We start from the raw sequence: 12,274 nt of genomic DNA, 5'->3' as shown, positions 1-12,274 counted from the left end.
AGGAAGGTAAACGGCGTTCCGTGTGCTGCGCTGGCTCGCCAGATGCAGCTTTGTCACGCTGGCCACGTGACCCGGAAGTGTCTCCGGACAGCGCTGGCCCCCGGCCTCTTGAGTGAGATGGGCGCACAAACCCCAGAGTCTGTCAAGACTGGCCCGTTCGGGCAGGGGTACCTTTACCTTTACCTTTACCCTACTTGTTAAAAAATATTTGCGGTGGGAAGACCGTCATAGTTTTCAACGGTGACATGCAACACCGTTCCCATATGTGTATTATTTGTGCATTCTGCTGTTTGCCCACATATTTCCAGTTTGTCTACTTCAGTCCCTGCCAATGAAGATGCCCGTAAAGTGCGGTGGGTGGTAACGCTACTGACACACATGTTTTAAGGATCAAAGGTGATCTGTTGAAGAAAGATCTGAAGGTTGCTTTATGATGTATGACTCTATGGCTGCATTAATAGAGTGCCCCAATAGTGTAAATGGGGCAAATTGATACATTTCGCTGCTCTGGGTTTTCCTTTACAACTCTGAGTGGCTTTGAATGTCACAATGACACACAGGGAACAAGAAGTGATTTTGATGTGAACTTCCTTATTCCGTTGACTCTCGGTCTTCTATGAAATAGACATATTTCACCCAGTGTGGAAAATCCAAATACCTATTGAGGAACAACTTCAACAGCTCTCCACTAGGGTGACATGAAACATGTAGCTTCCGTGAGATGCCCACCCTGAAATGTTACTCTTAGCACCAACCACTTAATATCATATATAAAGCTTTAATATAAACGAGTAGCTACAGAATTCCACTTGTTTTCAGTGTGGCCACATTTGGGATGGGCTTCTCTGGGAGGAAAAACTCGGCTTCAGAAATGTAGTCTATCTTACAGGATTTGTTCTTGTCATCTTCAGTGTTCCTCGTCGTGTCAAAAAAGGGAAACATACCGCAAGGTGAGGTGTGTGGATGAAAACGGGATCCAAGTAAACGAAATACTCTGTGATTCTGCTGTGAAACCTCCATCCAGCAAGAAATGCAAACTGGCTTCCTGTAAATATATTGTCATTACAGTTGACTCCTCACAGGTATGTATATGTGCATTTGTGATCAGGTGATTTTATAGATGAAAACAGCAGATGCATTTTTAAAAAAGCATGGGAGTACAAAGAGTCTCTCCTACCAACAGTTAAAAACATTCCTTGAATTCTCTCAGCTTCCACCAATTCAGTTTGCTTTTATTATGGTGTACAGGCCTTGGAGCTGCTTTTCCCAACATGAACATCTCTTTCTGTTGAAAAAGTTTTGTATTTTGTGGCCCAAAGATTTTAGGGGCTGCCACACAAAAAAATGTCTTCTGCAGAGCAGCTGCCTCCCTGAATTTCTGAGGGAGGTGGAACTACCAAGAGATAAAATCCTATGCTTACTTTCTTGGGAGTAAGCCCATTGAAATGGGGACTTCCTTCTAGGAAACATGCATAGAACAAGGCTGCAATAAAGCCGCCCCTCCTTCCAGAGGGGAGTTGTGAGCGGGGGCCATTTCCCGCATCGGCAGGGGCCGTTCTGGACCCTGCATCTGCTGCCCCAGCTGCCGCGCCACACCCCCTGGCAACCAACCAATCAGGCAGAAACTGAGGGGGTGGGGTTTAGCTGCTCAAATGCGCCAGCGGCAGCATTGCCCTCTCATTGCGCTGCTGGGTTTCGTCAGATCACCCACCCACCCTCCCTTTAGTTCATTTCCATGTTTTTGACCTTGCTATGGACCTGTGGTTGGTCGCCTTGGTTGTCCAAGGGGCCTGGTAGGAATTTTTATATACTTTGTCCGTGTGTCTTTCTTATCCTCAAGCGGGTGGCGGGTCCTCGACTCACAAGTATAATAGCAATTAACTTCATGTGCCTTTTGTGACAGTAATTATATTTTTTAGTGTCCAGCTGGTTGTTATCTTGAGAACCAGCAGAAGACCTCATACTGTGTAGAAGCCCACAATGCCTGGAGCAGCCATACCAACAGCCTTCGGAAAATAGCATACAGAAATTGCCCACTGGCTCAGTCACCACTGATGAATAAATGTAATGTTGTGGCGTGTCCACTTGCCGCATCATGGAATGTGGGGAAGTGGAGTCAGGTGAGTATTGACTCAGCAAGGTTAAGATGCCTCAGCCCAGGAAGGAATTGTGGCCTCCACTTTGACTTGTTTGTTGTTGTCTAAATTATTTCTATGATCTCTGTTTAAGTGTTCAGCACCTTGTGGAAAGGGGACGGCAGGAAGAAGAGTAGAATGTATGACCCAAAGTGGTTCACCCAGTGACTTGTGTCTGTCACATTTGAAACCTGCAGCTAGAAGGATTTGCCATGCGAAAGACTGTAAGTAATTCAGATATGTGCAGCGGATACAATGGAATGCTTCATTCACACACACACACACACACACACACACAAAATGACCTGACACGTCTATTTTTAGGTGAGATGATAACCAGCTGCAAAGAAATCCAGATCAGAAAAAAGATTAGAAAGGATGGGGAATATTTGCTAAACATTAAAGGAAGAAAGATAAAGGTATTGTTACTCCTTTTATCTGAGAGGGGAGATATGTGGAGGAAATCCATCTTTTTCTAAAGGAATTCTATGTTTCTGTTGCAGATTTTTTGTTCAGACATGTGGCTAGAGGATCCCAAAGAATATTTAACACTGGCTAAAGGGGAAGCAGATAACTTTTCAGAAGTATATGGATATAGGTACTGTGATTTTAAAATTTTTAACCTTTCTTTATTTGTAGATATACTGTATTCATATGTAAGTTGCAGAATTATATGTCTGTTCCTTGTTATGTTCTGAATTAATGTTGAAGAACCTAGGAATTGCTAAATGGTGGTACCCTTCATGCTCCAAACCGAGCATGTGCAAATAGTTTCAGAATTCATCTGGAGCAAACTCCAACCCCCATAATTCATGCTATTATTTGGCCAGAGCTCTACCAAAACTCACAACCTGAGCGTGGCTTATTTCTAAGCATTGCATCTGCAGTGGCTCCGTATGCTGGGCATGATCCAGCCAAAGTTAAGAATTTCTAAATCCTATTTATTTTTAATGTGAGAGTTAAGGACATGCTTACACCTCTCTCCATAATATCAACAGGACTTAAAAGATATCTAGCGTTCCTGGATTGTTTTCACAGCTTTCAGCTGCAAATCTGTAGGCGTTTATACAACCCTCCATGCTGCATAATGTAACCTCATTAGTTTTCACCCTCTTCAGGCTTTTAATATGGAATAGCACTTTGCTGCGATGAAAGCAAAAACTAAAGAACGCTTATTTGTAGGCTGCAAAATCCATACGAGTGTCCTTTTAATGGAAGCAGACGGCAAGACTGCATGTGCAGGGATGACTACCCTGCAGCTGGCTACACCATTTTTAGGAAAATAAGAATTGACCTCAGTTCTTTGGAGATTAAAAGTGAGTCTTTATGTAATAATACTGTGTTTTGCAATGACTGAGTGACTGTTGAAAACACAAATTGTATTCCCAGCAGTGCCCTTTTGAAAGAAAAAGTCTATCCCCCCCCGTCTTTCATTACATAATGATATATTGGAGGTGATGTGAGATTCTATGAAATCTCTTCTTGGTGGGGTTTGATTTGTGATAGGTTTCCGCATGCGCACATCATTATGGTGTGATGCTCCTATCAAGAGGTGAGCTTGTATGTGTAGCCCATCTCCAAAGCAGCCAGCCATATTGTTCTCTTTTCTCATTCTGTGCAAAGGCGATGCTAGAGATTTGTCATCTGATCTCTGCTCTCTCTCGACTTTTGCAAATAGCAACCACAATCCAGATCAAGGCAGAAATGAGGCTTTTATGGTTTTCCTAATGGCACTGATGTCAACATCAGAAGGGGAATGACAGTGGAAAGAGCTCTCCCTTGTTGCCAACCTCCCTCAGAGGGGGCAGTGGGCCTCACATGAAGACTGCAGGATCCAAGTAGGTTCATGTCAGGAGAGGCGCTCCAAATATATATTGGGATGGACAGAGCTTTATAGGTCAAAACCAGCCCTTTGTATTGGATATGCAGAGGCAACCAGTACAGCTTTCCCAAACAGTCTGCAAAGGCAGCCCCACATAAAGCTCCTTGTAGCAATTAAACACAGTACTGAGCTTCCCAGGCCATAGATTACTGCAGCCAAGGCTATCCCTGCCCTGACAGGGTGATAGCAACTTCAGAAAGGCCGTTTTCAGTGGGGAAATAGCTCAGAGAGAGAGAGAGAGAGAGAGAGAGAGAGAGAGAGAGAGAGAGAGACCCAGGGTGGTTGCTATTTGAAAGAGTTTAAAGAGACCTGAGACCTATTCAAGCACTTTCGTGGCCATGTCTGGTCCAGCCCTTAAACTAGATACTTTAAGGGAACTGGGGGGGGGGCAGAGTGGTATATTTCCATGTTTCCCATGCACTTAGGCCTCCACCAACTCAGAGTTCTGAAGGTGCAGGGCAGGGCTGGTCCACCCATAAGGCAACCTGAGGCAACTGCCTCAGACAGCAGGATCCACAGGGGCAGCAGATCTGGCCTCCAGGGAATGCATTGCCTGTTGTTGTTGCTGCTACTGCTGCTGCTGCTGCTGAGGTAGCAGCAACAACTTTGGCGCTTTCCTTGGAGACCAACTTTGCCTCCTCCCTGGCAGCTTCCCCATGCTGCCTCTACAGCAGCCTCTTGGTGTATAAGAGGTGCTGCTGCTCATCCACCCCCACCATTGTTCCCATTGTAGACCTTTATTTCCCTCCTTGTTCCCAATGTAGATCTTCATTCACCCCTTCTTCCACGGGGATGTAGGTGGTGCTGTGGTCTAAACCACTGAGCCTCTTGGGCTTGCCAATCAGAAGGTTGGTGGTTTGAATCTCCACAACAGAGTGAGCTCCTGTTGCTCTGTCCCAGCTCCTGCCAACCTAGCAGTTTGAAAGCACACCAGTGCAAGTAGATAAATAGGTACCACTGCGGTGGGAAGGTAAACAGTGTTTCCATGCTCTCTGGCACTCATCACGGTGTCCCATTGTGCCAGAAGTGGTTTAGTCATGCTGGCCACATGACCCGGAAAGCTGTCTGTGGATAAACACTGGCTCCCTTGGTCTAAAAGCAAGATGAGTGCCGCAACCCCACAGTCATTTTTGACTGGACTCAACTGTCCAGGGGTTCTTTACCTTCCTTACCTTCCATGGGGTGGGCATGAATCAAGATTAATTAAACTAGTTTTGCTTGCCATAATGAGCTTTCAATTTTTTTTGCTAGCCACCGACTTCCGTTTTGCTCACACCATACTTGGGAAGCCCGTTCCTTTTGCCACAGCTGGAGACTGTTACAGCGCTGCTAGATGCCCACAGGTACGTGCCAGGGACAGAGATGGGACTCAGTTTTCCTTTGTCATGCATTTCCCCCCAATCCATTAAGTATTAGCAGTCTTATACCCAGTGTTGCTCAGGAACTCTAAGAAATCAAAAGAATAGTGCAGTTTTGAAATCAGTGTAGTTTTGGAAGGCTCGGTCTGCCATCTTGAGTCAAATGGCATCCAACTGTATCCAAACATAGACGAAAACCTTCCCCCTTGATCTCAGGAGCCATCATGCCATATTTGGTTAATATCACAGAAGGTTTGAAAAGTCAGTTCTGCCAACTTGTTTGAAAATAGTGTCCAACTGGACAACAAACAAACTCTTTGATCTCAGAACCAAATGTGATTCCAGTATCTCCAGAAGTGTCCAAACAAGGGGTGAACAAACAACTTTCCAAGATATAAAGCTGATTTTGTTGAAAACTTTAAATACCCAAGTACCCCTCTTTTCTTGCTTGCTCCCTTTTTATTTCATTTTGGCCTCTTCTTCAGCTGGTTTCTCACATTTTATCTGTTTTCAAATGTTCAGTGACTCCAATGATCAGAAGGACTGTAGAATTTGGCTTGCCATTCATTGCATTTGATGGGGCACATTCCCAAGCAAGTGTGTGGGATTTTCAGCCATTGGCAAGCACTGTAGAGATGTGAGAATTTTCCTAGTGTATGGCAGAAATCAGTACCCAAATCCCATGAGGTGTTCTGTTCCTGTTTCTTTCTTTCTTTAACCCTGTCCCCCTCTTTTCTTGAAATCCCCTCTTTCTGTTCACCTGCTCTTTCACTTCCTTTGTCTCCCCACTTCTTACAGACCCCCCTCCCTCCTGACCCATTGCAGCTGGAGTTTGCAATGCAACACTGCCCTCTTGTGATCTCACAACTTCTCTTCAGCAGTTGTGCTTTAGGTTGGAGTCAAGGCAGTCTTTTTCAGAGCGGTACGACAGAGGCATTGACCTAATCCAGAAGTTTTTGACCGTTTTGAGTCCATGGCTCCCTTGACCAACTACATTCTTTCTGTGGCTCCCCTGTAGGGATATGTGCTCCAAACCTCAGAAATCCCTTGTCTGCAGAACTGGCAGCCCCTCACATCATTTCAAACATCCTCCCTTGCAGAGTGTTCCCTCAGCCTCCTCTCCTCTCCTCTCCTCTCCCCTGACCAGCCCCAGAGGCACCATTTGCCTGCTGAGCTTGTAGCCAGGGCTGCTGCAACAAACAGCTGTGCAAGCCTTCGGGAGGCAGAGACGTGAGAAGGCATCAGAGGAGGGAGGGAAGGAAGGAAGGAAGGAAGGAGGGACAGAGGCTGGTGTTTCCCGCAGCACCCCTGACCATCATTCAAGGCACCCCAGGGTGCCATGGCACACTGGTTGAAAAACACTGCCCTAATCCATGGCAGGTTCCCCAACTTTAGGGTGTATCTAGGATGTAACTTTTAGAAGGCAGCCCTGTATAGACTAGCTTTTTAATGTGTAATGTTTTATTATGTTTTTATATGTGCTCGAAGCTACACAGAGTGCCTAGGATAACCCAGTCAGATGGGTGGGGTACATATTATTATTATTATTATTATTATTATTATTATTATTATTATTTCAAATATCTAACGCGGTAGCGACTGGTGCCTGTTGAAGATGGGCTGGGGGCAGGGGAGCAAAAACGTGCAATGCTGGACAGATGACCACGCATGCACACACACCCCTTGACACAATTAACAAAAGCACACACACATACCTGACAATGTTCCTGCTCACCTGACACTTGCACAAACAGCTGACTCTCTCTCTCTCTCTCTCTCTCTCTCTCTCTCTCTCACACACACACACACACACACACACACAGAGAGAGAGAGAAATTAAAGGAAGGAAGTTGGAAATACTAAGGGCCTTATACACACGGTCTCGAAATTTGCCTTCTAAGTTGCTTGTTTCCTCATATTTTGGATAAGAACCATGTGACATTTCTCCTAGCTGGGTGATACGACAGCTTTTCTGGAGCTAAAATCTGCCTTTCAACCAATTGGTAGCTAGAGCAGAAAGATTTTCTAAATTGATTATACGTCACTGTGCTGTTTGCTACAACATGTTGTCCCCCCCTTATCCCCCTTTCTTAACTCTTCTTTTGTGATGCCGCCCCATACCCTCTCCACCCCACCTCAGCTCTCCTTGCCTCATCTTTCTTTTATTGCCGCTTCTGCTGTTTATTTCTGGGCACACCTGCACAAATATTAGAAATTAGGTCCAATATTAGAAATTGAAAGACCTACATTGGCTCCCAGTACGTTTCTGAGCACAATTCAAAGTGTTGGTGCTGACCTTTAAAGCCCTAAACGGCCTTGGTCCAGTATATCTGAAGGAGCGTCTCCACCCCCATCGTTCTACCCGGACACTGAGGTCCAGCACCGAGGGCCTTCTGGCAGTTCCCTCATTGCGAGAAGTCAAGTTACAGGGAACCAGGCAGAGGGCCTTCTTGGTAGTGGCGCCTTCCCTGTGGAACACCCTCCCACCAGATGTCAAAGAGAACAACAACTACCAGGCTTTTAGAAGACATCTGAAGGCAGCCCTGTTTCGGGAAGCTTTTAATGTTTGATGTATTATAGTATTTTAATATTCTTTTGGAAGCCGCCCAGAGTGGCTGGGGAAGCCCAGCTAGATGGGCGAGGTATAAATAATAAATAATAATAATAATAATAATAATAAGCCACGCTCTAAAGCCGATCTATATGTTTTTCTCTTTCCACTTGAAAAGGGGCAGTTTGGCATCAATTTGGCAGGCACTGGGCTGAGACTATCCCCTACGACAAAGTGGATCGCTCAGGGAAATTACGTTACAGTTCAGATACACAAATCTCAAGTAAGTCTGTTTGCACCAATGATTATTTGCAGGGATGGGGTGTTTGCTCCAGTTGCTTAAATTAGCAGCAAAGGAACCTTGAGTCAGGTACAGTGGTACCTCGGGTTAAGTACTTAATTCGTTCCGGAGGTCCGTTCTTAACCTGAAACTGTTCTTAACCTGAAGCACCACTTTAGCTAATGGGGCCTCCTGCTGCGCCGCCGGAGCATGATTCTCATCCTGAAGTAAAGTTCTTAACCTGAAGCACTATTTCTGGGTTACCGGAGTCTGTAACCTGAAGCATATGTAACCTGAAGCGTATGTAACCCAAGGTACCACTGTACTAAGGAGTTGGAAAGCGTCAGGCATTTAAAAGAAGAGGCTGTAAAGACTTAATCTCAGAAAACCTCTTAATGAAGAGAACAAGGAAAGTGGCAGCAGACATCTGGAAGAAGCAGGCCTGTTTTAAGGCAGGGCGGCTGGGGTGGGGGGAGTGATTTGGAGTTGCCTGCCACATGGCACAGAAGGAGAGGACGTGCAGGTCATTGCTTCATCTCCTTCCCATGATTCCTGGTTCTCAGACAACTTGCGCATCGCTGCAGCGAGGGGGTGCTGTTGCTTCCAAGGCAGCTATGAGTGCATTCTTCTCATGAAGTGATTTTCTGTTCTTTTCAGGATGACACTAAGATATACGGAAGATGTGGAGGATTTTGTGGGAAATGCATTCCTAATGGAAACACTGGTCTCCAACTTCAAATAAACTAGAGAGAAAAAGAGAGAAGAAGAAGAAGAAGAAGAAGAAGAAGAAGAAGAAGAAGAAGAAGAAGAAGAAGAAGAAGAAATCCTTAAGAATTATATTGAAGGTGCTGTTATTTCCTCAATCCTTTCAACTCTGCAGTGTTTGTTTACTCTGAATTCCTTCTCCTCCTTCTATGTTAATCGGCAACTCTGCTTCTTGCCACACCCACAACCTCCTATGAGGCTGCCACAGGTTGCTGGGCACATTCTTAAAGCCATTTGCCCATTTAAAAGGAAAAAGGACCCCTTGGTGTTATATGCGCACACATAAAACTGCAACGAGTGACATGAACATGGCAAATGTGATTACAAATGCACATAGCATATAAATACATTTCTCTGAGATCTGGGGTTTCTTGCACCTCCCTAGCACTCTGAACACACTGGCTGAATGTATAGTGAATGTACATGGGGACATAGCCGGCTCCAGCCTCGGCATGTTTCTTTAACAGTCTGTATCCTGTTCTGCTGGGGATTGGGACCTGCAGAGAAAATGGTAACAAACAGCAGGGTCTCAGCAAGGCCACCTCGGAACTTTTTTGGGGGGGATTGGCCCTTTCATTGCAAATTTGGGGGGGCAGCCCCCACTACTTAGCACTGATGGAAGAGCCACAACTTTAGGCCAAATGTACAGAGGACTTCCCTTAAGTGTGACACTGGAGTATCATCTGGATCAGAGTCCTCCTCGGGGCAACACTGGGACTCTGAAACAAGGTCCTATATGCAAACCAACCCTGCAAAAAAGTAAAGTCCCAAACTGCAGGTTCGGGCCCTCTCTGCACAGTCTGTATGCACATAGAAGCCAAACAGATAGGCACGTAGCTGCATGGAGGCCAAGGGCGTAGGACTTGCTACTACGATTCCATTAGAATCATAGAATCGTAGAGTTCGAAGAGACCCTGATGATCATCTAATCCAACCCCCTGCATTGCAAGAATATGCAGCAGTCCCATATGGGGATTGAACCTGCAACCCTGGTGTTATCGGCACTGCGCTCTCACCAACTGAGATACTATACATGTCATCGCCCTGTGAAGGAGCTCCCCTTGTGCACATTTCACCTGCACTAGAGCATTCTCACCTGACCCCCTGGCAAAAAGAAGAGAACTTGAACTGGCTTTTTGTAAAGCTGTTTATTAAATGAATATGTTAAGATCCGTGGACTGACTCCTGACCATTAGGTCCAGTCGTGACCGACTCTGGGGTTGCGGCACTCATCTCGCTTTATTGGCCGAGGGAGCTGGCGTACAGCTTCCGGGTCATGTAGCCAGCATGACTAAGCCACTTCTGGCGAACCAGAGCAGCACACGGAAACACTGTTTACTTTCCCGCTGGAGTGGTACCTATTGATCTACTTGCACTTTGACGTGCTTTCGAACTGCTAGGTTGGCAGGAGCAGGGACCGAGCAATAGGAGCTCACACCGTTGTGGAGATTCGAACCGCCGACCTTCTGATCGGCAAGTCCTAGGCTCTGTGGTTTAACCCACAGCGCCACCCGTGTCCCTTAAGTTCCTTATTACTGTACAAAACAAAGAGTTCACATTTGCTAACCTGGCTCGATCAGTTACGTTAGAAAGCACAGAAGGTCTTGAAATATACAATGTCCAGCATAATCCAAAATATATTTAATCATATTTAAATCCCTCTAGGTTCACTGGGACTTACTCTCTAGTAAGTTGGTTTAGGATGGCAACTGATCAACTTTGCAAAATCCTGCCAGGCATTATATTTGTCCCCAGATCTATCTCAGATAGGTGCATATCAATATAATTTCTGCTGATACAGTTCCTGTAGCTTTCTTCATTGTGTCCTTGTCCTCTTTTCACTTCACATTTTTGGTACTTACACAGATGCAACAGCTCAGCTTCAGAAATCTCCTTGGCACAGGCTTAGCAAAGTTAACGTCTATTGTGGCTAAAAGCAAGTAATCACATAAAGAAAACCAGCATAGTTCTGAACCTAATGTTAGCAATCCTACCTCTCATCTATGTACTATGAAAACAAATTAATTTTGTATATTATAGGGGTGGTTTTTTTAATTCAGTTGTGTGTGTACACACATACACACACACACGGAAGTATACAGCCATTGCCCAGATACTTCAAAATGAATGCCCATACTATATGTTAAAGGAAACCTCTGTTGCATCACTGAAACTCTCATGCAAGAAGCTATGTAGGAAGTAGAGCTCATTAACTTTAGGGAGATCTAGTTTAGATTTCTAGTGCTCCTGGTGGTCTTCATTCAAGTGTTCTGCTTTTTCCACATCAGGAAGTCATTGCTCTGTGCCACATTTTCTCCACATAGGTGGAGAGTTTTGTCTTTGAGAAGTGTTCTGGTTGTTGGACTTGCCAGAAACCCCCAATATTAATATTACATTGAATTACATACACTATTTCATAACAAGTTCTCAGGTATTTGGAATGTATAGCATATAGTACGGTTCTATTTTCTTTGTGATGCCTACTGTTGAAGCCAAATACCAGCTAAAGGTACAATCCTCATTCCATTCAAGTCTGTGACAAATGCCCCATTCATCTTAATGGATCAGCATTATTGCAACCTAGACAATTAAACCAAATACCGTCAACTGCCAGTAAAGCATTGGTAGAGGAAAAAATGGCAGCTATACTAATATCACCCACAAAGATATTTAAAACAAGGGCTCAGTCAAACCACGGGATTTTGAGCAGTTAACTGCCTTTGAGCTAACACATATAGATAACTATTTTGTGACCTCTGTATCAGAAAAGTATTTTTTTTTTTTGCACTATGTGCCTTATTCTACTTGTAAACATGAAAACTGTAACATTATTTTCCTAGAAATGTTTACATTTACAATACCTATGTTATAAATTATAAAAAAAAACTTTATGTAATAAATATGCCATGTGATCACTGCTTAAATACACTGCTTAAATACAGTGCTGATGTGTCAGCAAATCACTAATGGGATGGTTTGTGCAAATCATTCAGCGTCTCTTCAACGTTTGACATTTTTATCTACATCAGGAAGAAAGAGCCTGTGCAACTTAATTTATTAAGACTGCAGTCCTCTGTACAGTGGCACCTCAGTGGTACTTCATCCATTCTGGAAGTCCGTTCTTAAATCGAAACCGTTCTTAAACTGAGGTGTACTTTCCCTACTGAGGCCTCTCGCCACCCATGCCCTTCCACCGTGCGGCTTCTGTTCGGCTTCCAGGACAAAGTTCGCTAACCAGAACATCTAATTCAAGTTTTGAGTTTGTTGACTGAATTGTTCATGAACAGGGCTGTTCGTAGACCG

The 12,274-nt window shown here is 44.6% G+C and overlaps 1 protein-coding gene across 4 annotated transcripts in view; it reads left to right on the top strand.

Annotated features, from left to right (window-relative positions):
* ADAMTS20 (ADAM metallopeptidase with thrombospondin type 1 motif 20) overlaps positions 1-11,901 on the top strand; it is an 87,472-nt gene extending 75,571 nt beyond the window's left edge. For 3 of the 4 annotated variants that reach the window (XM_082239411.1, XM_082239413.1, XM_082239414.1), the window contains 9 exons: positions 912-1,082; positions 1,920-2,120; positions 2,230-2,359; positions 2,460-2,554; positions 2,639-2,733; positions 3,318-3,451; positions 5,269-5,360; positions 8,105-8,209; positions 8,864-11,901. In XM_082239411.1, the coding sequence (XP_082095537.1) occupies positions 912-1,082; positions 1,920-2,120; positions 2,230-2,359; positions 2,460-2,554; positions 2,639-2,733; positions 3,318-3,451; positions 5,269-5,360; positions 8,105-8,209; positions 8,864-8,953 (1,113 nt within the window). In that variant the 3' untranslated portion in view covers positions 8,954-11,901. The remainder of the gene's footprint in view (positions 1-911; positions 1,083-1,919; positions 2,121-2,229; positions 2,360-2,459; positions 2,555-2,638; positions 2,734-3,317; positions 3,452-5,268; positions 5,361-8,104; positions 8,210-8,863) is intronic. The other variant, XM_082239412.1, reaches the window with a different exon arrangement.
* Positions 11,902-12,274: the final 373 nt, after the last annotated feature.

This window comes from Podarcis vaucheri (genome assembly GCF_965113315.1).
Source record: "Podarcis vaucheri genome assembly, chromosome: 10".
In the NCBI taxonomy this organism is placed as follows: Eukaryota; Metazoa; Chordata; class Lepidosauria; order Squamata; family Lacertidae; genus Podarcis; species Podarcis vaucheri.
This window is presented reverse-complemented; position numbering and strand designations above follow the sequence as displayed.